Raw genomic sequence first — 27,498 nt, forward strand, 5'->3', positions numbered from 1 at the left:
TTTACAGGGAAGTGGACAATTGCTTCAAATATAGCTAAAAGCTGGCATGTATTTCTTGATTATTTAATCTTATCCCTTACGCTACTTCATGTGAGAACCACTGTTTTTTTTTTCTTTGATCAAAATATATGCATCCCACAAAGGGCTTTAAATTCTGAGATGGCAGTTTTGATGTACCCTGTTTCTCCTAAATACCATCAACATTCCCCTTTTGTTATAGAATTTACTTGACACAGTTCTACTCCCATCAAAGCCGTCCAGCAGAAGTTTAGAACCTTCTCTTTACGGTCAACTGAATTTACAACTGGGATAAGGTGAACCACAGCATTTGGTGATGATTGTTCCCAAACAGCTTCTCTTTTCCAGATCTCCCCTCAACATCAGAGAACACCAGGAAAAAAGCTATTTCTTAAGTATACTCTATACTATCAGTCTTAGAGCGCTCCCCATACAACTCAAAAATGATCCCATCTTTGTTATGGCAGCAGTGATCATATTATAATTAATATATAAAATAATAATAATGCAGCAGATTTTTTTCTCCCATGCATGAAGAGATGTTCTACAGAGAAGATATACATGGACTTTGTCCTGCCGTTTTCATTCTCCACTGGGATTCACTCATAATGCATATTCTCATCTGTTGTTTGTTCTGCAGTTTGATCCCTTCCATTACAGCTGGGATTCACTCATAATGCATATTCTCATCTGTAGTTTGTTCTACAGTTTGATCCCTTCCATTACAGCTGGGATTCACTCATAATGCACATTCTCATCTGTAGTTTGTTCTACAGTTTGATCCCTTCCATTACAGCTGGGATTCACTCACAATGCACATTCTCATCTGTTTGTTCTACAGGTTTGATCCCTTCCATTACAGCTGGGATTCACTCACAATGCACATTCTCATCTGTTGTTTGTTCTACAGGTTTGATCCCTTCCATTACAGCTGGGATTCACTCATAATGCACATTCTCATCTGTTGTTTGTTCTACAGGTTTGATCCCTTCCATTACAGCTGGGATTCACTCACAATGCACATTCTCATCTTTTATTTGTTCTACAGTTTGATCCCTTCCATTACAGCTGGGATTCACTCACAATGCACACTCTCATCTGTTGTTTGTTCTACAAGTTTGATCCCTTCCATTACAGCTGGGATTCACTCATAATGCACATTCTCATCTGTTGTTTGTTCTACAGTTTGATCCCTTCCATTACAGCTGGGATTCACTCATAATGCACATTCTCATCTGTTGTTTGTTCTACAGGTTTGATCCCTTCCATTACAGCTGGGATTCACTCATAATGCACATTCTCATCTGTTGTTTGTTCTACAGGTTTGATCCCTTCCATTACAGCTGGGATTCACTCATAATGCACATTCTCATCTTTTATTTGTTCTACAGTTTGATCCCTTCCATTACAGCTGGGATTCACTCATAATGCACATTCTCATCTGTTGTTTGTTCTACAGTTTGATCCCTTCCATTACAGCTGGGATTCACTCATAATGCACATTCTCATCTTTTATTTGTTCTACAGTTTGATCCCTTCCATTACAGTGCAGTTCTGTGAACAACTCACTGTAACAGTACATGTTTGAATAGGAGATCACAGCTGCAGTTTTATTCCTCATCCGAGGCATTTGTTGAAGGCCTGTCACATAAGGAGGGGACAATTGTAACCCCCTCCAAACATCTTCTTGCAGAAAGGCATTCAAAACCGTGATGTTGGTTTGTGTAGCACTCAAGAATCTTTGCCCTATGGAGCCTATCTAGGTGGTTATACCAGTACTGATGTAACTCTTCCTCCAAAAGACGACTGGAAGGACAGCAATAGTAAAATACCAAGTAGATCCAGTACAGCCCCATCCACCATTTACAATGCAGACATCACTAAAGTTATCACTGGCAAAGAAAGGGATCAACTGAGGAACAGTACGAGGAAGGAGAACAAAACATGCCCTGCAGAATGGTACTGCAAAAATATGACCAGCTTTTCGACTATGTCTTGTCTGCAGTATTTAGAAAATGTATGGACTAAAGTTCAAGAGGCTGAGTCACAAACACTGTGAACTGACCCCTTCTTAAAAAAGAATGCAGATGTGGCTGTCACCCTGGTCCAGTACACCTTAACCACAGACCTGAAAGTTCTTCTATAGGACATATAACAGAAAACTGTAGGGATGTCCAAATACTTGGAAAAGATCAGATTACAGACCAGCACACCATCTCCTCCTGGAATAAGGTGGATATCTAGAAGGTACAGTATTCTATCAATCTTACTTTGAGGATCTATGGAAGCTGAATAATTTGCTTCAGTGCTGTCTCGGAAACCAATGCATGACTGAAGGGCTGGTCCTAAGATAGACCCTGTCAATAAGTAATGCCATATAAGACTGCTTTGTAGAAGAGACCTTGCAGTTATTAAACTCTGCTGGATGATGAGAATGCTATCAGGAAAATCATCTTCCAAGAGGGAAACTTAAGAGATACTGAATCACTGAGCTCAAAGGCAGCCGCTGACAACCTTTTGAGGATAAAGTTCAAGTCCTATGAAGAGGGAACAAACCTTGCAGGTGGTTTCAAATGAAGTGCCATTCTTAAAACACTGCTTTACCAGTCACTGCCAGGTAAATGAGGTTTTTGTGGGTAAGTACCGTAAAATGATGGACAAGTACACTTTAACTGAGGAGAATAAATACCATTATTGAAGAGTTCTGCTAAATATTCCCCACATTAAAGATATCTTTATATATTTATGTATATATATTTAAATCCAAGTTTATTTATAAAGGTATCACATATCTTTTCATATACATTTTTCAATGTTTTTGTTTTATAAGACCATGACATCTGCCTATTTTGTGTTTATTTTACTTTTTTACCACACATTTTTAAAACATTCATATTACTGGTTATAGAATGTGATTTTACACTAGGTACTGGAGTAACAATGTCGTGCGTGTCAGTTCAGAAGTCAGATAACTTACGAAGACAAAAGTGCTAAAACCTACTTTTTAATATTTATTCATTTGCTTTTGTTGTGTGGGAAAAGTCTGAATGGGTAAACTGCCCCTTTTTAGTGAAGGCCTAAATACATGTTCACAGTAACAAACAATTAGTAAGTTATCATTTGCTTTAGTGAATACTAAACTAACAAAATCCTCAACAAAATACTAAAATAAATTCATGGCACTAGAATGCAGACATTGTAACCTGACTGACCTCACAGGCCCTTACTTGCAGAAAGCAATCCTTTTAGAGCATTTCCTGCACTTGAACAATAAGGGTAGTTAGTACTTATGAGTGAAGCCACTGGTACTCAGCCACCAGCATGGACGCACAATGTAAGAAGGGTTGTGTTTTACATACTTAATGCACAGACGTTGGAGCTTGGACCAGGAAGTAACTGGGTTAAACAATGTGATCTAACGGTCAAGTGGAAGGACACTGTTGCCAATTAGATCATCTGTTGTCAGCAAGCAAAGACTACTCAGTTTGTGGGTGGCAGGGATGCCACAGGCACTTTCCAGCATGGAGCAGTTTAAGCTATCTGGAGCTAGGCTCTTCACGTTAGACTTGCTTACACTGCACTATAAATGGTGCTGTTCACTGATGCAGCTTTCGTACATCACCAGTTCCTAGTGATCTAACTTGTAGCAGGGCACTTGGTACTGAAGTGAGAGAGGGCACAATGTGATGCCCACAGGGTCTAAAAAGAAAGACAGAAAGAAAAAAAAAACACTATTGTACTGAATATTAGCTGGAGGGGATAAAGTTAAACCTTGGGCAGCTAGCCTATTCTTAGAGATGAAGGAAGGAAAATAGGCTATTATAAGAGTAGAAGGAAGGAAAATGTGTGTCAAAGTAATGGGTATAATAAGATGTGTGCAGATGGAGAAACACAGTTGCAAGGTGTATAGAAAAAGAAGTTATGCACTCAACATAACGTTTCATGTTTGTTGTCCATAACTTCACCTTCTTTCTTGCTGGTTGGGTTTGGAACCGAGCAATGGTTCCGACTCATCCTTTTTACTAAAGCTTGAGAGCTTCCACTGGCTCGAGGCTATACCCTATCCCATGATGCCTGGAGTAGGTAAGCCAGATCTTGCTTGCAAACCACTAACAAAAGAGAACTCATATCCCAAACATGGTGTTAATCATCTTTAGCCCAAGTCTTATGAGGCAAGAAGGGAATGACAGTACATTTGTAACCAATCCAAAAATTCCTCTCGATCCTCCAGGAGTGAAGGTAGGGGGGAAGGAGGGTGGGATGCAAGAAAGAAGGTGAGATTATGGACAACAAACATGGAATGTTATGCTGAGTACCTAACTTCTTTATGTTATGTTGTCCTAGCTTGCCTTCATTCTTGCACCTTCTTTCTTGGGTGGTTCAAGGGAATAGGCTCTTCAGAACTGTGGAAACAAAGGAAGCCCTGTTCCAGGAGGCCACATCTACTTTGTAATGAGTGATAAAGGTATGAGGTTTGACCCACGTGGCTGCAGCACAGATTGAATCCATAAGTATCTGTCCTGAAAGGTGACCAAAGTTGAAATAGCTCTTGTTTAGTGGCCTCTAACCTTTCCTGGTAATTGTCTATTCTAAGAATTATATGCATAGGAAATAGTGTCAGTCAGCCATTTCGATAAGGTAACTTTTGAAACTGGTGCACCTTTCTTGTTGTCTGAGAAGGAGACAAATAATTGATCAGATTTTCCAAACTTCTTGGTCCTATGCAAGTAGAAACATAGTTGTCTGTGGACATCTAAATGGTGAAGCTTATATTCTGCCTTGTTGCCATAATTTGGAAAATAGACTGGCAGGTCAATGAACTGATTCAAATTGGTCTCTGAACATACTTTGGGAAGAAAGGAAGAATTAGTTCTAAGATAGACTCTGTCTTTGTGAAAAACTAAATAGGGAAGTCATATGGACAGAGCTTGCAATTCTGAAACCCTCCTAGCCGAAGTAATAGCTGTCAAAAAGACTGTCTTCCAGGTAAGAAATTTTAAGTGATGAGGAAGTTGGTTCATATGGAGGGAGAGTCAGAGTAGCCAGCACTAAAGTGAGGTCCCTAGAAGGTGGTGGTTCCTTTACTGGAGGCATTAGTAAGAATGTACCTCTCAAGAAGGCTTTGCATAATCTGTGAGACATTATTTTTGATCCCATATCTCCTACGTGACAGTCGGATATGGTGGTTAATTGTACCTGTACAGTAGCTGCAGCTACACCTCAATTGAAAATCTCTGCTACGAAATCTAAAATTGTAGTTACTGGGGATGTAAAGGGATCTATATTATTCTTGAAAGCCCAACAAGAAAACCTTGTCCATTTGGTAGCACACTAGCATACAGTTTCCTAGTTGCAGTCTTATGAGATAAGACCAAAATGTGATGCCCTGCAGGTGATATGCCCGGAAGCCTGGCTAAGACTGGAAGTAGAGCAGCCAAGCTGTCAACTTGAGGGACTGAATAGAGGGATGGAGTGTTCCTGACTGATGGGTCAGAAGATCTGGTACCGAGTCTAGAATCCAAGGCTCCTCCCGGAGATGGGTCCATAGAAAGGGGAACCAGATTTGATGAGGCCAGTATGGAGCAATGAGAATGAGCCTGCAACTCAATGATTTGGCTTTCTGTAGAACTCTGGGGATTAGTGGAAAGGGGAGAAAAGCATAAAGAAGTCCTGGGGACCAACCATGAACAAGTGCATCCCTTGGTGACTCCACTGGAGGGTGGATTAGGGCAAAGTAGCTGCTGCATTTGGTGTTCATGGATGTGGAAAAGAGGTCGCAGACAGGGTGGCTCCACTTGCAAAAAATTTGGTTTGCAATTTCCTGTTTCAGGGACCACTCATGAAGCATCAGAATTGCTCTGCTTAATTTGTCTGCTATCATGTTGGATTTCCCCGGAATATGTGTTGCAATCAGAAAACGTTGAGAAGACATTGCCCATTGCCAAACTCTCTGAGCCTCTCGACAGAAGGGGTAGGATCTGGTTCCTCCTTGTTTGTTGATGTACCACACTACCGACATTTTCTCCGTCTGTATTGCAATCGCACCTGGTGGAAGAGAATTCTGGAATGTCTGTAACACCAGAAGTACCGCTCTCATCTCTAGGACATTGATATACAAATGGTACTCGTGTTCCTGCCAAGTCCCTTGGACAGTCTGTCCCAGATAATGCCTCCACCCACTCTATCTGGGAAGTGTCCATGGTCACTGTAGCTACAGGTTGAGGAAGCACAAATGGCCTGCCTATTGTTACCTCTGTGGACTGAATCCACCATCGTGCAGCTGTCCATAATGAGAATCTTGTGTGACATGGGTAACTCCTGCATGGATCATTGAGCAAGAAGTAGCCACTGCAGTACTCTCATGAGAAGATGCACCAACGGAACTAATGTTATCGTGACTGCCACTGAGCCCAGGGCTTTGAGGACAAATTTTGCCTGTACTTTCTTCCTCAAGAGTAAGACTGATACTTGATGGTGCAGCGTTTGTATCCTTTCATGAGGCAGCTTTGCTACCATGTCTATTGTGTTTAAATCCACTCCAATGAAGGTAATATGCTGTGAAGGCAACAAGGCAGAGTTTTTCAGAATTTATAGTACTGCCTAGCTCTGAGCATAGGTGGATGGTGGTGTCCCTTGCCTTGGCCAGTAGAAGCTCGGTGGTGGCAGTGAGGAGCCAGTCATCTAAGTGTGGAAACACCCGGAATCCTAGCCATCTCAGGTGAGCCGTGACTACTGCCTTGCATTTGGTAAACACTCTGGGGGCTGTAGTGAGTCCAAAGGGCAGAGCTCTGAATTGGTAGTGACTGCCTCCCAGCCGGAAGTGTAGATATCACCTGGATTGCCTATCCATCTTTATATGCTAGTACGCATCCTGCAGATTGATGCAGCACATCCAATCATCTTTTTCCAGAAAAGGGAGTACAGACTGCAGTGTTACCATTTGGAACTTTGTTTTCTTGACAGACTTGTTTAGTCTGTTGAGATCCAAAATGGGTCTCCAGTCCCCTGTCTTCTTTGGAACTAAAAAGAACCTTGAGTAAGTTCCGGATCCGATTTCGTCTACAGGGACTTCTTGGATAACTCTTTTTTCTAACAACCTTTGAATCTCTAGGGTTGCTTGATCCCTATGACAGGGTGGAATGTATGGGACTGATCTTGATAGTGGGGGAGGAGTAGAGACGGGTATGTTGTATCCTCTGGATTTAACTGACTATACCCATTTGTCTTGAGTGATGTTTAGCCAGGCTTTTGGGTACAGTGATAGTCTGCCCCCGACTGCCTCCAGAGGTGGGCAGGTGGGCCTCCTTTCAGGAGCACTGGAAGGGCTTGCCAGAGAAGGTATCTCTGTCACCCTGATTTTGCGGTCCCCCTCTGCCGCGAGGACGGCATCTTCCATTTTTTGTTTTCCCTCTGCCTCTGGGGGATAATTCACCATGTGCATCCAGCAAAGCTCTTTGGGATCTATGGAACCACATCTTCCCGTCCTTCTGGCCTTTGGGGTAAGGCCTTGTATGGACGGAAAAATGTACTCCCACAGCAGACAGAATTTTGCCTTTTTGTTCACACCTGGTCAGAGTCTCTTTCACTTTTGGCCCGAACAAGGATGAGCCTTCAAAAGGGGCTTTATGAAGGAAGACGTAAAGGGAACAGCAAACTCGCAAAGGTGCATCCAGGAATGCCTCCTGAGAGCTACTCCTGTGTCTGCTGCCCTACTCGCTCCATCAGCTGCATAAGGGATGAGATGCATGGAGGAGTTGACTATGGAACCTAAGGTAGCAAGCTAAGAGGAGACCTTATCTGACACCACAGCAGCTGTAGAACCTTGGAGGGTACCTCCCAGCTCCTTCAGGAGATCCCTCTGAAGTCTGGCAAAGTAGGTTAGGTAGTTCAGTGACTACAAAGTAAAGGCCGGTGATGAAAACATATGCTTCCAGTATCTGTCCATTGTTCGAGATTCCTTATTCGGTGGATGGACAGATGAAGTCTCAGCCAACTCCTTTTTGTTGGCTGCTACCACCACCATAGCATCTACAGAAACACCTTTGGTCAAAAATTCCTTGTCCGAAGGGAGGGTAATGAACTTGTTTGACTTCCTTGGAACAGGTTCCTCAGATTCTGGGGAGCCCCACACCTCTCAACTAACCACTCCAAGGAGCTGATCGAAAGGCGGAAACACCCAATACATGAAGGGTCAAGAACCAAATGCCTCCAGGTATACAGATTCATCCTCAGAAGGGGTTAGGGTCTTCCAGCCACTTCTCTGCTTCAGGATCTCTAGAATGTCTGAAAAGGAGACATCCTCAGAGAGTGACCTTGGGGACCCTTTTGAATCCTCTAAATCTGTGTCCAAAGTGACAGACTCCTCAGGGGAGTCCAGATGTTTCCTCTTACAAGTTCTCTTCCGAGGGACTTCTGCAGAGGGATCCTCTGGGGAGGTTTCAAAACAGAAAGACTCATCCAATGGGTCATCCTGAGCCACTGGTTCCCTACGCCTGGGGGAAGGGATGGAACAGAGGTAGAAGCTGGCTCTTTAGGGGGAAGAGTGCCAGGATCCAAAGGTGGAGCCGCCTGGGGTGACAGCACACTCCTCATCACCTCAAAGATGCCACGACCTGAGTTTGAGGAGGCCTCCGGCTCTGAAGAGCCCGGGGACATCACCCGCATGAAGGAGGTGGGCTCCAAGGCCAATTTAGGCGCCAAGCTCACCCGCGTCAAGATCTGACAACTGTCCAATCTGACCCTCCTACCCAGACCCGACAGGGGAGCGTCAGCTCCCCGACCTTTCGACAAAGGATGGAACCAAAGAGGTCAGAGCAGAAGTCCGGATCGAAAACCCAGGGGTGAGTCTCGGGCCCGACGGTTCCACCACAAAGGCATCCAAGCACTCTGGCTCTGATACCGCTCGGGTCAGAGGAGGAAGAGAAGCAGGGGCAGTAGTAGGTGTCGATTGCACTTCCTTATGGGCTGGCCTCAATAAAAGTTTGGCTAGGGCCGATGTTTGAAGCAACCTCTTGACTACCCGCTCCACATAGTCATCCGACAAGCTCTTGGAGGATCGGGAGGATGGGGCTGAGGACTTAATACTACCAGCTATCTAGCTATAGACTGCAATAAAGGTGATTGAGGGACCGAGGAGATCGGCTCCAAAGTTGCAGACCGGCTCCATATATGACTCCTACTCTGTTCCGATAAACCCTTAAGAACCGATGGAGACTATTTCTCGGGTCCGACAGCCTTCGGGTCCAGAGTTGTATCCTTGGCAACTTTTCTTGCCAGCTAAGACACAGAAGCTGAAGAAGAAGCCCGTTTTGTAGATTATTCAGATCTAGGGGATGAGAAGGTTTCAAGGAAGTCTGGGTACCTTCTAGCGCCTCATCAAAAGGAGCTTCTGCATTACTGTAACACCTTTGAACTAAACCCATGGCAGATGCAGCAGGAATCTTGCACGTGAACTGCACCTAGACAATAAACGCAACTAGTGTGCCTGTCAGTAAGTGACATCTTTTGGATACAAGAGTCACACTTCTTAAAACCAGACTGTTTGGCTTCCTTACTTCTTTGAACATATTGACAAAACAAACACCACACTGTCAAGGAAGGGTATGATACTACATATTCTACAGGTATAAACTACAGTTGTACGGCAAAAACACTAACAGGTTAACAAAACCTTTTTTTTTTTTTTTAACACACAGGTGAGAGAAAGTGGGAGAGAGAAAAAGGGCTAGAGGAAAGGCCTCTAACTTAAACGACGAACTCCTCTAGCCAGAGGAGACATCTCTAACTTAAACAATGAACCTCTCAGGGAAAGGGATTAGAAAGGGGGGAGCACGCTAACTTAAACGGGCATGGGGAAAAAATAAGAAAATAACAAACCTTCTAATTTAAACAGGTTCAAAGGAATAAAAACAAAACTTTAGAGATGGGATAGGGAGGTTTTGGGCCTAGCAACAGTGACGGCCAACCACAACAGATTGCAACAAGCGATAAACCAGCAATTAGCACCAACTAGAGGATAAATACACAATATCTATAACTTACTATTCTCAATCAAAAACACTATAATAATGCTAAAAAAAAAAAAAAAACAGAAGAAAAAGATTTCACTTAGCCTGAGCCTAGTGAGAAGCACCCGATCTAGTTTAGTGGCAAACAAGATCTTGGTTACCTTCTCTAGGCATCATGGGATAGGGTATAGCCTCGAGCCAGTGGAAACTCTCGAGCTTTAGCAAAAAGGCCGAGTCAGACAGTACAGTTGTGTACACTTACCATAAATGTAGATGTTTGATTGTATTCACTGTTGCAGTCATCACATTTGGGTTATCTGCCTGTAGATAGCCCTCAGCCAGCCTGAATACTAGAGTCTTCGGATTTCTGCATCGGATGCTGTCACTTCTTCCTTGATGTCAGGTTGTCAGGGGTATAAAACATGCAGCCCATGTCATTACATCAGTTTTTCTTGCCTCAGATGTTGGGTGCCCTCACAATAGGAAGTAATTAAATGGTATGGTAAACTCCCATCAAAAAGCCAATACACAAGAAAAAATAAATATGCCAACAAGAAGGAAAGGTAGAGCCAAGTGAAGTCAGGGGGCTGGAGGGAGGGTAACCAGGACTGCAACAGTGAATACACTCGAACATCTACATTTATGGTAAGTGTACACAACTGTACTATGTTCTTCGTGTTTCACTGTTGCAGTCATCACATTTAGGTTGATTCCCAAAGCTGTGAAAGGGAGGAGGAAGTTAAAGAGCATTAGGGTCAGCTATTAAGCCCTGCAAGACTGCAGTGGCAAAGCCAGCTCTGGATTTAGAAAAGAAAGGCATGTGGTAATGCTTGGTGAAGGCATGTACAGAACTCCAGGTAGCAGCTTCTAGGATGTCCCTGGTAGGGACTCCTCTGAGAAAAGCCGCAGAGGTAGATGCAGCCCTGGTGGAATGTGATCTTATCCCCTGTGGGGTAGATTTTCCATGGTGCTTGTAGCAGAAATGAATGCAATGGGCTATCCATTTCGGAATGGTTTGCTTTGAAATGGCCTTCCCCTCTGCCCCTACAGCAAAGCTAACTAGCAGCTGTTCAGATTTTCTGATAGGCTTAGTACTGCCAAATAGAATCTAAGTTCTGTGCACGTCCAGAGAGTGCAGTATTCGTTCCCCTTTGTTTTATGGATTAGGGAAAAAGTAGGCAAATGAATGGACTGATTTAGGGCCACAGTAGACACCACCTTGGGCATAAAGGAAGGATTAGTCCTGAGGGAAACCCTGCCCGCATGGAAGATAATTAAGGGTTCCACTGCCATAAGGGCCTGTAATTCAGACACTCTTCATGCTGAAGTGATGGCTAGAAGGAAGGCTGTTTTCCAAGAAAGGAATTTCAACTCTGCTGTAGCAGCTGGCTCAAAGGGGAGAAGCGTGAGCTTTTCCAATACAAAGTTAAGGTCCCAGGCTGGAGTGGGAGCTCTCCTGGGGGGGGGGTCTTACATTTTTGGCCCCTCTAAGTAATTGCTTTAGCAAGGGGTGAGAGAATTGGGGTGGCTCAGTATTATAATGTGCTGAAATGGCAGAGGCATAAATTTTAATTGACAAGAAGGATAGGCCCTTGTGGAGCATTTCTGTTAAGTACTGTAGAATATGAGGTAAGCTGGGCATTGTTTTGCCCATCCCCTGAGCCCGACTCCAGGAACAGTATCTTTTCCACTTTTCAGTATAGGATTTTCAAGTACTAGGCCTCCTTGCCTCCAGAATGACATCCAGCACCTGCTTACTGAGGGATGCTAGAGGAGAGCTCAAGGAATTAGCCAGGCTGCAAGGTTCAGGGTTTGAAGCTGAGGGTGCAGAATCTGGCCCGCCTGCTGGGACAGCATGGAAGGGGTCTGAGGCAGGTGCCATGGTTGTAGCAGTGTCATACTGTGCAAGAGGGGGTACCAGTGTTGGCGTGGCCAGTCTGGTGCAATCAGTATTGTCCTTGACTTGTCCTGTTTGATCTTTAGTGGAATCCTTGAGAGGAGGGGCAGAGGGGGAAAGGCATAAACCGAGAGGCTTTCCCAGGTAAAGGACAGGGCATCCACTTTCCAAGCTTGACTGTGGGGAGTTCTTGTGCAGAATTTGTTCAATTGGCAGTTCTGAGGGGAGGCAAACAAGTCTATCTCTGGAGTCCCCCATTTGTTCCTCAAGAGGTTGAATATTTTGGGTTCTAGTTTCCGTTCGTGTGGGTCCATGAGATTTTTACTTAAGTCGTCTGCCAGTGAATTTAGTTTGCCTGGCAGGAATTGTGCTTGTAGGTGTGCTTGGTAGCTCAAGGCTGTATCCCACAGAGCCATGGCTAGTTTGCAGAGAGGGTATGAGTGGGTTCCCCCCTGCTTGTTTATGTACCACATAACTGTGGTGTTGTCCGTCTTTATCAATAGTTGTCCTGGAAGAATATGGTCTTTGAAGGCTGTCAGAGCAGTCTGTACAGCCAACATTTCTTTTTGATTGATATGCAGGTGCATCTGTCTTGGGTTTCATTTGCCCTAAAAGCACTGCCCTGCCATGTGAGCCCCCCATGCATAGTCTGATGTGTCTGTTGTTATGGTTTGGGTGGCAGGGGTTAGAGTGAAAGGGAGTCCATTGTTGTGGTAGCAGGCCTCTGCCCACCAGAGGAACTCTGTCTTTATACAAGGAATGACAGAAATCATTGCTTCCAGGTCCTGAGAATGTTGACACCATAGGCTTTTTAGATACCTTTGGAGTTTCCTCATATGCAGTCTTGCATATGGAATTAGTAGAATGCAAGAGGCCATGAACTCCAGAGCTCGCAGTGTTTTCCTTGCAGATAGTGGGGGTTTTATGGCCAATAGTTTGAAGTAGGTTGTCAAATAAACTTGTTTCTCCAGAGTGAGGAATGCCATCTGGGAAGTTGTGTTCAAGCTTGCTCCCAGGAATACAATCTGTTGGCAGGGTACTAGGTGAGATTTCTTTTTGTTGATGGTGTACTCCAGTGAGGTTAGAAGTTTCTGTACGAATGCCAGGTGTTGTAATAGCAAGTCCTGTTTTTTTGCCTGAACCAGACAATCGTCCAAGTATGGGTAAATTTCAATATTTCTCTGCCTGCAAAATGCAATGGCTGGAGCTAGACACTTTGTGAACACCCTGGGCGCAGTAGATAAGCCAAAGGGAAGTGCAGAGAACTGAAAGTGCATGGAGCCCACCCTGAAACATAGGTATTTTCTACAGGATCCTCTTATTGGGATGTGCAGGTAAGCTTCTTTTAAGTCTAGGGTTGCCAGCCAGGCATCCTTGGCTAGCATAGGAAGAAACTGTTGAAAGGTTAGTATTTTGAAATTTGGAACCACCAGAAAGGTGTTGAAAATAGACAGGTCCAGTATAGGACGTCAGGAGTTGTCTTTTCTGGGTACCAGAAAAAGTCTTGAATAAAAACCTTGTCCCCTTTGTTCTGCTGGGACAGGTTGAATAGCCCTGATACTGAGAAGAAAGAGAAACTGCTGTTGGGCCTCTGCCCATTGATTTGGGGTAGGTCTGGCCAACCATTTGGTGTTGGGTAGTGTGTAAAGTGGAATCTGTATCCTTGGGAAACTATGTTCAAAACCCATTTATCCTGGGTAATGAGTTCCCAGTTTTTTGCATGCAGGGCGAGCTTTCCTCCTAAGGGAGCAGGTAGTTGAGCAGGGATTTGAAGGTTTAAGGTTAAGTCATTGTGCCATTTTTCCATAGGGGGGGTGGCATACTACTCCCTGCTTTGGAAGTGGGAGCCCCAACCCCACTGCTAAGATCTGTGCGTAGTCTGAGACTGTGGCCTAGGTGGTCTGCTGTCCCTGGGTTTGGACTGAGACGGCCTGGAAGGGACTAGAAAGGACCAGTTCTTTGAAGGCCAATGCCTACTGAATCTGGGAGGCTGTACTTGTAGGAAATCTTTAACAGTTTGCATAGATTTAACTTTTTCCTCCAGCCTTTTGAGGACTTCTTCTGCTTTGTTGCCAAAAAGGTGGTCATGGTTTAAGGAAGCATCCAGTAATTTAGCTTTAACATGATCTGGCAAGTTTTGTTCCTTTAGCCAAGCATGCCTTCTAAGTACAGACCCAGTGACAGCAGCCCTGCAAGATCCTTCTAAAGCGTCAAAACCACATTGCAAAGTATGTTTACCAACTTGTTCTGCAGAATGCATTAAATCTTGCAATTCTGTGTGTTCAGCACAGTCCAGAATCAACATAATTTTCTGCCTAAGTAGTCCCATAATATGCTGCTGATACTTTAACATATGAAACTGGCAATTTAAAGCCCTAATGACCAAAGTAGCAGAAGTGTATACCTTATTACCCCATCTATCCAAGGCTCTAGAATATCTATCAGAAGGGGTAGGAGTTTTGGCAGTAGTAGCCTTAATGCCTTTTGGTCCTTGGGAAATGGTCTCTGGATCCACACAAGGATTCTTGAAGAGGAACTTGTGAGAGTCAGGTACTCTGTAGTACCCATCAGGTTTTCTGGGAGCAGGAGGTAAAGTGTCTGGGGTAAGGCTAGATTCCAAGAAAGCATCATCTACAATGTCCAGAACAGGAGGGATAGCTAAAGGCCTGTGTTGAGGAAGGAGTAAGAATTCCCCAAGTCTCTTTTTGGACTCAGAGTAATCCTGGCTTTTCCAGCGGAAATGCTCCCTAAGAGATTGCAAGGTTTCACCGAAAGAAAAATCTTCTGGAGGGGAAGCAGAGGGAATGGAATCCTCTGCATCACAATCCTTATAAGTAGATAAGGGCAAATCCAGGTAATCAGAAGGAGCAGAAATATCAGATTCCTGATCAGAAGAATCAGAAAGAAAATCAGTTCTAGGTCTCTTAGAGGGGGAAGGCTGGCTTCCCCTAATTAAGGTAATAAAGTCTTCAGCCATTCTAAGCATTTGTTTTTGAGGCATATGGGCCTGAGCCTGAGGATTGGTCGTCGGTTTTCTAGGCGTAGTGCAAGTTTTTGGCCCGGATGAAAATGATGGCATTGGTTTAATATGAATGTCTGTAGGCCTGAATACACCCTCAGAAGTCGGTGCCTGCACAGCGGCTACAGATCCATCCAAGGTAGAGACATCCGCAAGTTCCATAGTCGAAGAAGCATCTCGCAGCATGCCGGACTCCGAATGGGTCTCAGTAGAGGCCTGCGAATCTGAAGTAGCAGGTATCAGGGGCTGCAAAAGCACCTCACTGAGTACCGGCGGACTGCCAACTAGCTTAACAGAAGCATCATAGGCAGTTTTGGACCTATGCAGTCTATGTCTTTATCCTTACGTTTTTTCGGAAGATCGATAGTCGGATGTCTTAACGAAGCCATTACGAAGTACACAGAACGAGTACAAAAGTAATTGGCTGCAAAAATAGCCTGACAACGAAGAGTCTGGGCATTGAACAAGGCATTCAACTGACAGCGAGGGATGTCGTGGTCTGGGCCTAAACAGGGGATGCAGTAAGAATGAAAATCTCTATGAGGTATTTGCTTTCCACAGGTAAGACAATTGTTAACTTTTACTGACATTGGTTAGAGCAAGAAAAAGGATCCCCAACGGGGTACTTATCTTTTTTGAAGACTTTGGACAAAAATTTCAGGAGTCGGCCGACCGGCACTTGCGAACTGCTTTTGCTTTGGGCACCGCTGCATGTTTTACACCCCTGATGACCTGATGTCAAAGAAGAAGCGACAGCATCCGACGCAAAAATCCGAAGACTATGGTATTCAGGCCGGCTGAGTGTTACCTGCAGGCAGATAACCCAAATGTGATGACTGCAACAGTGAAACACGAAGAACATCAGATGCTCAGTTCCAAACCCAACCAGCAAGAATGAAGGCGATAGGACAACATAACATCAAACCTTAATTTCCAGTAACTAAGGGTTGAAGACATTTGATTAGGTTGTTAGCTTTTGTTTTACACCAATTACAGGTTAGGTTATTACTGTTTTGCATGCACTGTATAGAAGAACCACTGTTTGACTGTGCAATTTCTACTGTATTTTGGAATCAGAGGGTAAAACAGTTACTTCTTCAACTCCATAACCTTAACTTCTCTCCCAAGCACTTGAAATCTTCTGTAAGGGTGGCTTAAACAGTAAGTCCATATCTAAAGACCGGCCTCCACTGAAAATGGGCTCTGTCCCAGTCAGACTTTCCCAGTAAATAAATGTTAAATAAATAAAGGTGCCTGTAGAAGCTGCCCCTTAGCCTTGCTTTGTATGGACTGCAGTCTTATCCAGGCATACTTCCTGAAGTCTGCCATAGTGGCTGCTCCCCCTCCCCCAATACCTACTGCATTATGTCCATATGTGGTTGTGTGCATGCCCACTCTTAAGGTAATCTTGGCTAGGCAGTCACTTTTTCTTTAATACTCTTATCTGGTATGCTAGCTACCACACCCTCGGATCAGTCTAAGGATCTCACTCTGATAGTTACTCATATGCACTATACATACACTTTCTTCTGAAGCAGTCAAGGGTTCTATTTTCCTTAATTAAGAACAATGCTTAGGCCTGGAGCCAGTTTACGCTTTCCTAGCAGCCTCCTAAGAGACCAGGACTGTCACAAGGTTTTTATACAAGTACTTGCATCCTGAATGCTATACTATACTTGCCAAGTTACTTCAGGGGGGATGGCTGTGAGTCTAGGTTTAGGGATTCTAATTCAAACAAGTCCAGAAACATGGGAAGAATATGTGATTTCACGGGGACCTTGGGCTCCTCCATGCCCACAATTACTAGATATCCATTTTCCAACTGAAAAATGTATTTTGACTCCAAATTAAAATGCTTCTTATCAGAGTTAGAGTACTGTCAAAGCATTTGTCCTGTGATAGAGACCTTGTAGAAAAGGTATTCCCATTCGCTGCTGCATACCCTATGGCAGCATGAAATTTAGAAGCAACAGGTCAAATTTTCTCCCTTAAGATCTGACCTGGTTGATTCAGTTGATGAAGTCTTTCCTTCATTTCAATGGAGAGGCTGTCCTGATATGGTGGGTTGTACTGGCTACATTGTAATTCTCTACCACTTTGAGACATACCCTCTGCAAACCTTCTATTCTCAAACAAAGATGGTAATGGCAGGGACAAACATGACTTGGCATCAAGGACCCAGCTACCTTTTCTGCTGGAAGCAAAACATCAGTTGAGGAGGTCCTGAAAATTTATCAAAAGAGCTTTAAGACTTTCATCTTTGAAAATCACCAGTATATCTGATGCCAGCCAGTTCAGGCACAGCTGGCACAATTCTAGGAATGTGGCTTGTCTACTCTGGACATCTGGCTACTCTACATTTGGCTTTGGTGTAACAGATATCTTTTCTGAAGCATATGAAACACTAGCAGTCAAAAACAAAAATTACACTGAATGCCTCTGGAGGGATTACAACAAGACAGTAATAAGCCTTAGACTTCTGCCAGGTTGGACAGATCCTCACGAGGAACTGCATCTGCAGCTTTAACAGGACCAACTGGATCTCTATGGCACTGCACTGTCTCCCTTCTGATTTCTTAACTGAAATGTTCTGTGGCTAATCTGTCTCATTTTATTGTTGTTGTTGCTGGGCAGAAAAGGAGGAGGGCTTGAGTGGCAGATAACTGTCCTGCACCAAAGCCTCTAGTGTTCTTTAGTTTAACCAGGCCCTGAGATTCTGGGGTGTACTGGACAAAGTTATTTTTTCCCAAAAAAATTACTAATTTCAAAAAGATTATGAAAAATAGTTTGTAAACTTAGTACTTATTCTCTGAAGTCACCCTGAAGAGATCAGAAGGACAGTGGACATATTAACTACTTGCTACTCTGTGGCAAAAAAAATAAAGAAGACCGGCACAAATTCTCTCTCCTTACATCCTGAACATTTGTCTGATGACGGTAAGTAAGGAAGAGCTAGATCTGCAAGGATCATCCAAGAAAGCTCTGGAATTTGGTGCAGAAATTGAGCTATCTGTCCTTGAAAAATCTCATGGACAAGAAATACTATTGCAACAATTCTTCCTATTTTAAGCATACTGCATGTCCTATAAAGCGAGAACCGTACTATGTTTACATATCATCCAAAGATTACTCTATGCCAAGTTCTTAAGATAATGTTCTTCTATCAAAGCTGCTAGTTACCAGTTTTTTCCTGGACTGCAGGGACTGGTATTCATTCATTATCAGGATGGAAGACAAACCATCACACTTTGAAGCAGGACATGAGGAGTGGATGAAGTCAGTAGGTGTCTCCCTTGTTGGAGAACTACCTCTAAGAATTTTTTCAGGAATAACTTAATGCAGCATTTACAGTCCAAAAATATGGCAGCTGCCGAAAGAGCTCACAGTGAACAACAAAGCTTTTCACCATGCTGTCTACTGAACTACTCCTACAGACTTTGTGGTACATGCAAATGTGATGTGCTACATGTAAGCTATACGGTACCCACACAGCCCAGTAAACTAACCTTCTTCCACATAAATATTCTTAACCCAATTTTAAGATGTGACAAGTTAAGTTTGTACCTTCCACTTTCTCAGGAATACTTATTGGTGACTGTGGGTTTGACTGGCTTTGTGAAACAGAAGAACCATCATCGGATGTTAGTTCCAGCTCACCATCTGCAGAACGAAAATTTAGTTAGAGATCATGCAGAAAAACAAAAGAAAGTTATGAAAACAAAACACAAATAGGTTACTTAAAATGTACACTACAAATAAAACATTTAAAATGCACGTGCTCAAAGTGACATGAAATAAAGAATCATAACTACAAAAGAAATACTGAAAAATCTAATACTATAACTGCAATACACCTTGCATTTAATTTGCTTACACATGAAGTACACTGTTTGTTCTTTATTACAAAGGAAAGTGAATACTCCCTTACTGCATTTTATATTTACTGTGTGTGGAAGCTGGAAGCATGTGTAATGCAACCCCTTACAGTTACTTCTGTTAATGAAAAAAAAAATGCTTCTGTCGTTCCCTACTGCAAAACCTTGACTATCGTGCACAACATACCAGGGGTTAGCAACTTTCTTTAAACAGAAGGCCAAAATATTGTAACAGGAAAAAAAAAAAACAATATATGACCAACATACTAATGGCAACAATAACCTAAAGAAAGTGGATGCACATCTTAGTCTCCCTTTTTCTGAAGCAAAAATACATGTACCAGAATTGTGCAATATAGTTCATTAAAGTCTACAGATTTTACACTATCTCTTTGACAATGTACTTATATTTTTCCACAAAATGTGTCACTCTGACTTTTGAACGTGTTTCTCAGTAACTGGAACTAGGAAGAATTACGTATGATTTGGTATTACATTTTTATGCTGATTAGATGTCCACCTAATTTTCAAAGGCCTTTATTCCTATTTTCAATGTCTGCTCATTGAAAAGTAGGTTTGCATCCACACATCAGTTTTGTATTTTCTTCTACATGGTTAGTGAAACAGCAGTATGCATTCCAAGTTGGTGGAGGGGATCACCAGCAACAAAGTTCTGCATATTTGTGTTAAGACGTGCTCTATAATTAGCTAAAATGCATTTAGTAGATCCAAATAGGCCTTTTATGTGCAGATCTTGCAATCCAATGAAACTGTGGTACATTTATCTGTGCAGGTAGGTGTGTGGACTGTTATACCCAACCAAGCAGGTTTGCCCCAGTGAACAAATTCATTAACAGTTCCGAAAAGGGACCTTCTCATTTAAAAATACACAGCTAGGTGGCATACTGACCTGTGACAAAAACTACTAATCACTTAAAATACTCAATTTATACCATGCACACCTATGACACTAATCCTGGCTCCTTACCCTCCCTCCCTATTACTTTTTATGCAATCTACTCTTGGTTTAAGGCAGATAAATTACACTTAACTTGGCAGATCATCTCAGTTTTACTTGTCTGTCCTTGGTAATAAAGAACAAGGTGAAAGAAAATCATTAGAACAATTTAGGGTATATCGACATGCATTTTTTTCATCATTAGTAGTTCTCTAGTTCACAAAAAACATCATGCATTGTCAGTATCAAGTATGCTGTAAAGTTTAGAATGGTTTAAATATAGTTTAGACTTATGCATGCTTTAAATGGCACAAGTAGTTGAAGTAATCAAAGCCGATATTCACAATATTTCTAACTTTTCCCAAATATTTTACAAGACAAAGAGATTTACATTTTGGTGCTGCTTAAATAGCAAGCTAACTGGCTTCCATTACTTAACCTACTAATTTACTACACTACCATGCCAAATAAAACATAAATAAAAACTAAATGATGTGGCATCGTTTCAACAATAGTAACTGTAGTGTTAAAATTAGCAATAAGCTATTAAATAACAACATATATTAATAAACAGTTCATGATACTGTACACACAAAACGGTATCACAGAGATGATATTGTTTTAGTTTTGTCTCAGTACAACACTACTTCTTGATATGAAGTAATGGATTCTTGCCTTGCACGTGATTTGAAAAGTTTGGATTTTAAGTCTGATGGACTAGGGACTGAGATGAGGTCTGCAATGTACATTTCAGTGTTCCAAAGAAAGTGAGAAGTAGACCAGAGCCTGTGGTAAAATCACATATTTAACCATCTAAAACAAAATTTGGGTCTCATATTTGCAGAGGTCAAACTCAACAGGACAGAGTACTCATTCACAAACTAGTATCATTAGATTATTGTTCTACTACACTTCTGTCTCAGTTCAGCAGCATTTTTCTAACTGGGGTAAAGGCATTCTTTGTGGATTATTTTCTGCTGTTTGGATTAAGAAAACATCTGATGAACCAAGTCTGAAGAACCAAGGTTGTCCTGCTTTCAGTATTCCGGACAAACATGAGAGGTAGGCAAAGGAGATCAGGTAATATCGCAAACAACTTTTTAACTACAAAAAACATCATCTAGTGTCTCAGAGCAACAAACATTTTTGTAGCAAATAATCTACACAAAGAGAATACTGCTTCACAAAACAGCACCACAATGTGGAGGGGCTGATTTACTTTATTTCAATGAAGCTACACTTAAAGCAAAAGCAAAAAAGAGGTTAAGAAAGCACAGCTGAGTAAGACCTTACCATGTTCTACTTCTCACTGTTACAGTATTCCTTATACCTGGGATATCCTGCCAAGGATAGCCTAACATTTGGTCAGCATACCAAAGCCTTTACACCTTCCTGGCATTGTACGTCAGACGTATGTCTTACACACAAGGCATAAAATACATATCTGACATGCGAATGCCTAATCCTTTAAACTGAAGTGCCCTAGAAGAACCAGACCAACCCCAGAGAAACAATAACATGCCCCCCCAGGAAGGGAAACAAGGAGATAAGGATGAAAGAAGAAGAAACGTCTCTACCAGCAGTACAGCAACAGAAAAAGAAAGTGGGGCAAGAGGGTGGACCGAGTAAGCAACAATCAGAATGAGGACATCTGCTGTTATAAGATCTTACACAACTGTGCTATGTCCTTCCTTATCACTGTTGCAGTATTCCTTACACCTGGGACAGTACAAAAGTTACTGGAAAGTACGGCAGGAGGAAGGCAGAGAACAGCCTTCCATAAATCCATGAAGGGTAGCACTAGCAAATCCTTCCCTGGGTCTGGAAATCACATCCAACTTACAATGCATGGTAAAAGTATGGATATAAGACCAAGTAGCAGCTTCAAAGACGGATCTAGTATCCAAACCCTTGAAAAAAATCACCAGAACAGACTACCGTCCTGGTAAAGTGAGCATGAACAGAAGAGGAGAGCTGCTTGCAATTAAAAGTATAACAAAAGCAAATACCCTTAGAGACCCAGGAGGAGATGGTTTGCTGAGACACTGAGAAACTCAATTTCCTGGTATGAAAGGAAACAAAAAGTTGCTCAGACTTTCTGATGCATTTTGTCATACAAGTAATATCTGAGCTGTCTACTTAAATCCAAGGTATGTCTTACCCTTCTCACTAGAAAACTGTGGAGAAGGAAAAAAAAGAAGGAAGACGAATAGACTAATTCAAGGACAAATTATTAACCATCATGAGCATAAAAGAAGGATTAGTAGAAGAGACACCCTGTTGTTGTGAAAAACGTAAAAAGGAGGAACTCCCATAAGGGCTTGGAGTTCAGAAATTCTATTAGCAGAAGTAAGAGCCACCAACAATACAGTCTTCCAAGTACAATGCTGTAGGGAAGCAGAAAAGGCAGGATCAAAATGGGAATCAGTTAATTTTTCAAGAACAAATTTAAGGTTCCAAGAAGGAGGAATAGGCTTTCTTGGAGGCCTAATATGAAGGACACCTTTCAGAAATTGTTTGACTTTAAACCTAGAAGCCAAAGGTGGACACAAAGGCAGACAAGCAGAATGGCTGACAAATGAGCTTTAACAGAAGAATATGCTAACCCAGTGTTGAGCAACTCACATACAAATAAGAAAAGACTGTAGAGACCTCCACAGAAAATGGGTCCTGGTCATGCTAGAGACAACAAATAGAAAATCTCTTCTCTGCAGCCACACAAGATTTTCTAGTAGCGGATTTTCTGGCTTACTGCAAAACTTGAAGCACATCCTCAGAAAACTGGTGCCTGAAAGGAATCAAAACCCTATCACCTAAAGTGTCAGGTGGAAGTGAGGATGAATGAGAGACTCCTTGTCTTGTGTGTAACGAACCACTTTGTAAGGTAAATTGTGATTACTTCTGCTGGTCAGATGAAAAAGAGTGGGAATCAGTGCTGTCTGGACCAAAACATAGTCACATGCAAAACTGTGTGTGTTTGTCTCATGTGATCTTGTGTAGGACCCTGACAAGTACAGGAAAAGGAGGATAGGCATACAGGAACATCCCCTTCCAAGAAAAATATATGGCATCCACTATCAAAGCTATTGGAATTGGAACTCTGGAACAGAACCTAGGAATTTGTTTACAGGGGAGGAAAAAGGTCACTTAAGGAGAACCCCACTCATACAATGTCCAGAAACACTTTTCTATGAAGCATCCATTCTTGAGGATGTGTCCTGGACCTTCTCAAAGAGTCCGCCACTAGATTGCATTCTGAAGGGATGTAAATTGCCTGAAAAACTAAGTGATGGTTGATTGTAAAATCCCAAGCCTGAATGCCAGTCTGCAAAGTAAATAAGATTTTGTGCATCCCCTGGTTGTTGATGTACCACATCACCATGGTACTGTCTGTAAAAACCTTCAGATGAACTGGAACTCAAATAGAGTGAAAAGCCTGAAGACCTAGGATTAGAGCCATAACCTCTTTGATACTGATGTGGTCTGACATTTGTTGATGGGACCAAAGACCCTGAACTTTCAGGTTGTTGGAGGAAGTTCCCCAACTTTGATCGGAAACATCTGTGTACAGCTCTTGAGTAGGAAGAGGAAATTTAAAAGGTAACCTGGATTTAGGGAGATCTGCTGAATCTACCAGCAGAGCTCAAGTTTCTGACAGGTTAAAAGAGGAACTGGAAACTCCAGAGGGTGAAGTGCTGAAGCCAAACATTCTTGAGATATAAAATTTCCTCATGTGGAGTTTGGAAAAAGAAACCATGAGAATGGTGGATAACATGAACCCTGGGGCTCAAAGAAATTCACTTGCAGGAAGAAGAAGAGGTGACTAGAAATAAGCAGTCAAAGTGAGGACCTTGGGAGGCAGAAAAGAAGCCCGCACTGAATGGTCCGAATCCTACAACCCAAAAACACTTGGTTTTGATAGGGAGACAACAATGACTTTTTGAGATTGGCAGTGAATCCTACACTGCTCAGAAGCATACTGAAGTGTAGACTCTGAAGTAAGAGATGCTGATAGGGGGCTTGAATCATAAGGTCATCCAGATAAGGGAATATTGGATTCCCTGAGGTCTGCAGAATGCTACCACTGAGGCCAAACATTTGGTAAATACCCTTGGAGCTGCAGAAAGACCAAAAGGCAAAGCAAAGAGCTGATAATGAAAGGAAGAAATAAAGGAACAAAAATTTCCTGAAAAGAGGATAAATAGGAATAAGAAAGATGCACTGTTCCAATTTGGGGCACTAGAAAAGTCTGAGAAAGAAACAGAGGGAAAAGAGACTGAGGAGGCAACATCCTAAAGAAAGGAACCTTGAGAAAGATGGTGAGATAGGGCAGGTCCAGAATGGGCCTCCATGTCCCTGCCTTCCTGGGAACCAGAAACATTCTGGAATAAAAACCTGTTCCCTTTGAGACAAGGTAACAGGCTGTATGATTCTCTGTTGCACCAGATCCGCAAGACCAGAGGAAAAGAGGAAGCTGGTAAGGAGGAGGAGGTGAGGGAGATCAGAAAATGAAGGAAGGGACTTCCAAGCCATAAAACAATAGCGATGGATGACAGAGAGAACCCAGACATTTGTGGTTATCTGTTGCTAAACAGGGAAGGATAGGGTTACAGTCTGAGGGACAGAGGAATTTGTCTGACGGGAAAGCAGGCTAGATGTCAGACAGAGGCAGATTTATCAGGAAAAGGAGTTTTTTGGCTTCTAGAATTCTGAGTGGGCTTATTTGCGAAAATACATTTAGAAACATTCTTACTTCTATAGCAGGTTGTCTAGGTTGCCTAAGACAAATGAAAGATTTCAATGATAGTTTCTCTAGAACTTAAGGCAAAGGAGAAACAAAAATTTGTTTGAGGTCCTGCATAACCTTAACCTTATCCTGTAGGGTTTTTAAACAATTCTGCAGCAGCAGCAGTGCCAAAAAGATTCTTACTATCTAAGGAAGACTCTGAAAATTTGGCTTTAATATCCTCAGGCAAAGCCTGCAGGCATTACCAGGAATACCTCCTTATGACAGATCCAGATGCAACTGCTCTAGAGGCGGCATCAGCTGCATCATAGCTGCATTTAATGGACTGGTGAGCTACCTGACATGCAGAACTCAGCAGAATGAGAGCAGAAATCTCACTGTCCGGCTGAATCAGGCATGTCATTCAACCCCCCCCCCCCCCCCCGAGCTAGGATAGAAGAGCCAGGACATATCTAGTCATGTGGATCTGATAATTAATGGCTCTAAAAGCCAAATTAGCAGAAGTAGATACTTTTTCCCATAACTTTTTTATAGAATGGCTGTCCTCGTCAGAAGGCAGAAGCTTGGAAGAGGAAAGCAGTTTGGATGGCTTAGCTGTGGACATGGAAACCACTGCAGGATCAGATGATAGACTTTTGTACAAGTATTTATGATCCCCAAGCACCTTAGAAAATCTGTCTAGTTTCTTAGAGGTTGGACGTTGAGAATCAAGAGCCTGAGAATCTGCTGTAAATATGTTTAAAAGGGCAGTTAAGACTGGATGGACTGCAAGTCTGGATGAGTCCATTTGCAAAAGTTAAAAATACCTCTTTTGAACCTCTGATACACAGGAACAATGCCATTCAAAGTATTCCATAACATGGACCATTGTATTCCCAAAGGATAATTCTTCCAAAGGAGAATCATTGGACTAAGAATCCTATTCACCACACTGCAAGGCCAAAGTAGAATATAACTGTGAGGAATATGCTAAGGATCCTTCACCAGAGTCCAACTCCCCATCAGAAGTGGCAGAATCCCTAGGTCTCTTAAATGGGGTGGATGACCAGGAAGCAGCAGCAGTGCACAGGGGTATATAGATGGAGGTATGAGTGTACACCCAAGACTGTCTTGCCACCAGCCCAAATGCAGGTCGTACATCCATCGGACTGAATGTTGTTTTCACTGTTGGTACAGTTGCTTTGGTTGATCATTTATTCAGATAAGTGCCCCTACAGTAGTTTTGTTAAAATTTGTTAGATGTCAGCTAGGGAGGGTATGTGTAGTAGGCAGATTACATACAATGGCTTGCACACTAAGTGCCTTTTTTGTCTAGCCCTGGAACACAATCACAAGTCCTGTTCCATCTGACAGCCCTTCGTTCCCAGGCTTTCTTTTGTTAATACATTTTTGGAAACTCAGTGTCAAAAGCCTAGTCCAGTCCAAGATGATGGAATCTTCATCCCCAGATGTTGTCCCTCTACTGCCAAAGGAAAAACTTAAGAGGCCCAGACCAGACACACAAGCTAATGTCTCCAATTTGGACAAATCTGCTGAGGCTACAGAACCTGCATGACATCAGGATACCTTTCAGTGGTTCCTGAGACAATGCAGACTGCAGATACTTATGAAGAACTGTGACTCAGGAAGATACAGTTTTGGTACCCCAGCTGGACATCAGCAGTGACAGCTCAGATGTCAGGAATACTGCGACAGTGATTTCAATCAGGACATCTTCACAATGATTCATGTCAGTAAGACATCTACGCTTGTTGTATCGTTTAGCTTTTCCCGGTTAGGGGTCGCCACAGCGAAACTCCTGTCCGTTAATGATTGGCATTACATTTTTATGTACCGAGTTGCCAGCCCTGATGCACAACCTTCAACGAAGGTACGCCCATTCACGCATGTCTCCACACAGAAGACGCTTTCGCTGAGAATCGAACAGGACAACATCCTACTGTGAGGCGACAACGCTACCGCAGCAGTAAGACATCTACGCTGATGAGCAGAAAGAACTAGGATTTTGGAGGTAGGGGGGTGCTCCTCCATTACAAATAATGGATACTTCAGCATGGAACTCAAACATGGGAGCTCAAGACCAAGAAAAGTACTGAAAGAGGTACCTAATCCAGAGTTTATCAACTGCAGAAGTCACTTGGAAGTAAGATCATCTTAATAGCTTATGTCCACTAGGTTCCATTGATTAAATACACACTGAGTGAGAGCTTTAAGAAAAACAGTAAAGTAAGCTGGAAGTTTTTAATGACTGACTTTACAGCAAGGACTGTTTTACCCACTAGAGTGATATTTTCTTACAGAATGGCACTAAATTTAGGGAAGTTCATATGTAATAATGTTTTTTTACAAAAGAGTATGTTTCTATGTAACAGTTATAATGTGTGCACATAATTACTGAAGATCCAGCAGAACAGCATTACATTCTAAGACTCTGCAACAAAAGAAGTACCTTATGTGTATATCCTCTACATGAATAAACAAAAGAAAACTTGTTCTTCTTTGTGCCTCATTAACTGTATCAGCTATAAATTGATTGCTCTCTGTAATAACTGACCAGAGGGTGTGAAGGTCACTGTAGCAGAATGTATTGCTAAATCTCCCCTCACTTTGGTTTCCAGGTCCACTCAGTCCCCACATTCCTTCACAGTGCAGACGTGTCATTTGTTATTGCACTTCTATTTATTCTAAGACTGTGTAGAATAATGAAAAGACTTTGGTTTTTCTTTTCAGAACCTGTAGTCACGTCATCCATTCCAACTCCAATACTTATTCTGCCACAAGGCCCAACTCTCAAACATATTCAATGAGAACAGTGTCATTGCGCAGTGTAAGCATGTTTAACATGAGGAGCCTCGCTGTGTATTAACTGCAACTAGTCGAATGCTTTCCTGCCCTGTGCTGGAAACTGGCTGTGACATTCCCCCCAAAGAACTGTCCTTGCACCCTAAGAACCACTTAGTAAGTGGACCACTATCAT

The 27,498-nt window shown here is 42.5% G+C and overlaps 1 protein-coding gene across 9 annotated transcripts in view; it reads right to left on the bottom strand.

The window, feature by feature from the left end:
- The window catches only part of ADD3 (adducin 3), a 3,087,715-nt gene that overhangs the window by 54,304 nt on the left and 3,005,913 nt on the right, over nt 1-27,498 (bottom strand). For 8 of the 9 annotated variants that reach the window (XM_044055702.1, XM_044055704.1, XM_044055703.1 and 5 more), the window contains one exon: nt 18,506-18,601. The exons of the other annotated variant lie outside the window; for it this stretch is intronic. In XM_044055702.1, the coding sequence (XP_043911637.1) occupies nt 18,506-18,601 (96 nt within the window). The remainder of the gene's footprint in view (nt 1-18,505; nt 18,602-27,498) is intronic. 9 annotated transcript variants of the gene reach the window in all.

Source organism: Protopterus annectens, chromosome 14.part0, assembly GCF_019279795.1.
Source record: "Protopterus annectens isolate FY-2018-M chromosome 14.part0, PAN1.0, whole genome shotgun sequence".
Classification (NCBI taxonomy): domain Eukaryota; kingdom Metazoa; phylum Chordata; order Ceratodontiformes; family Protopteridae; genus Protopterus; species Protopterus annectens.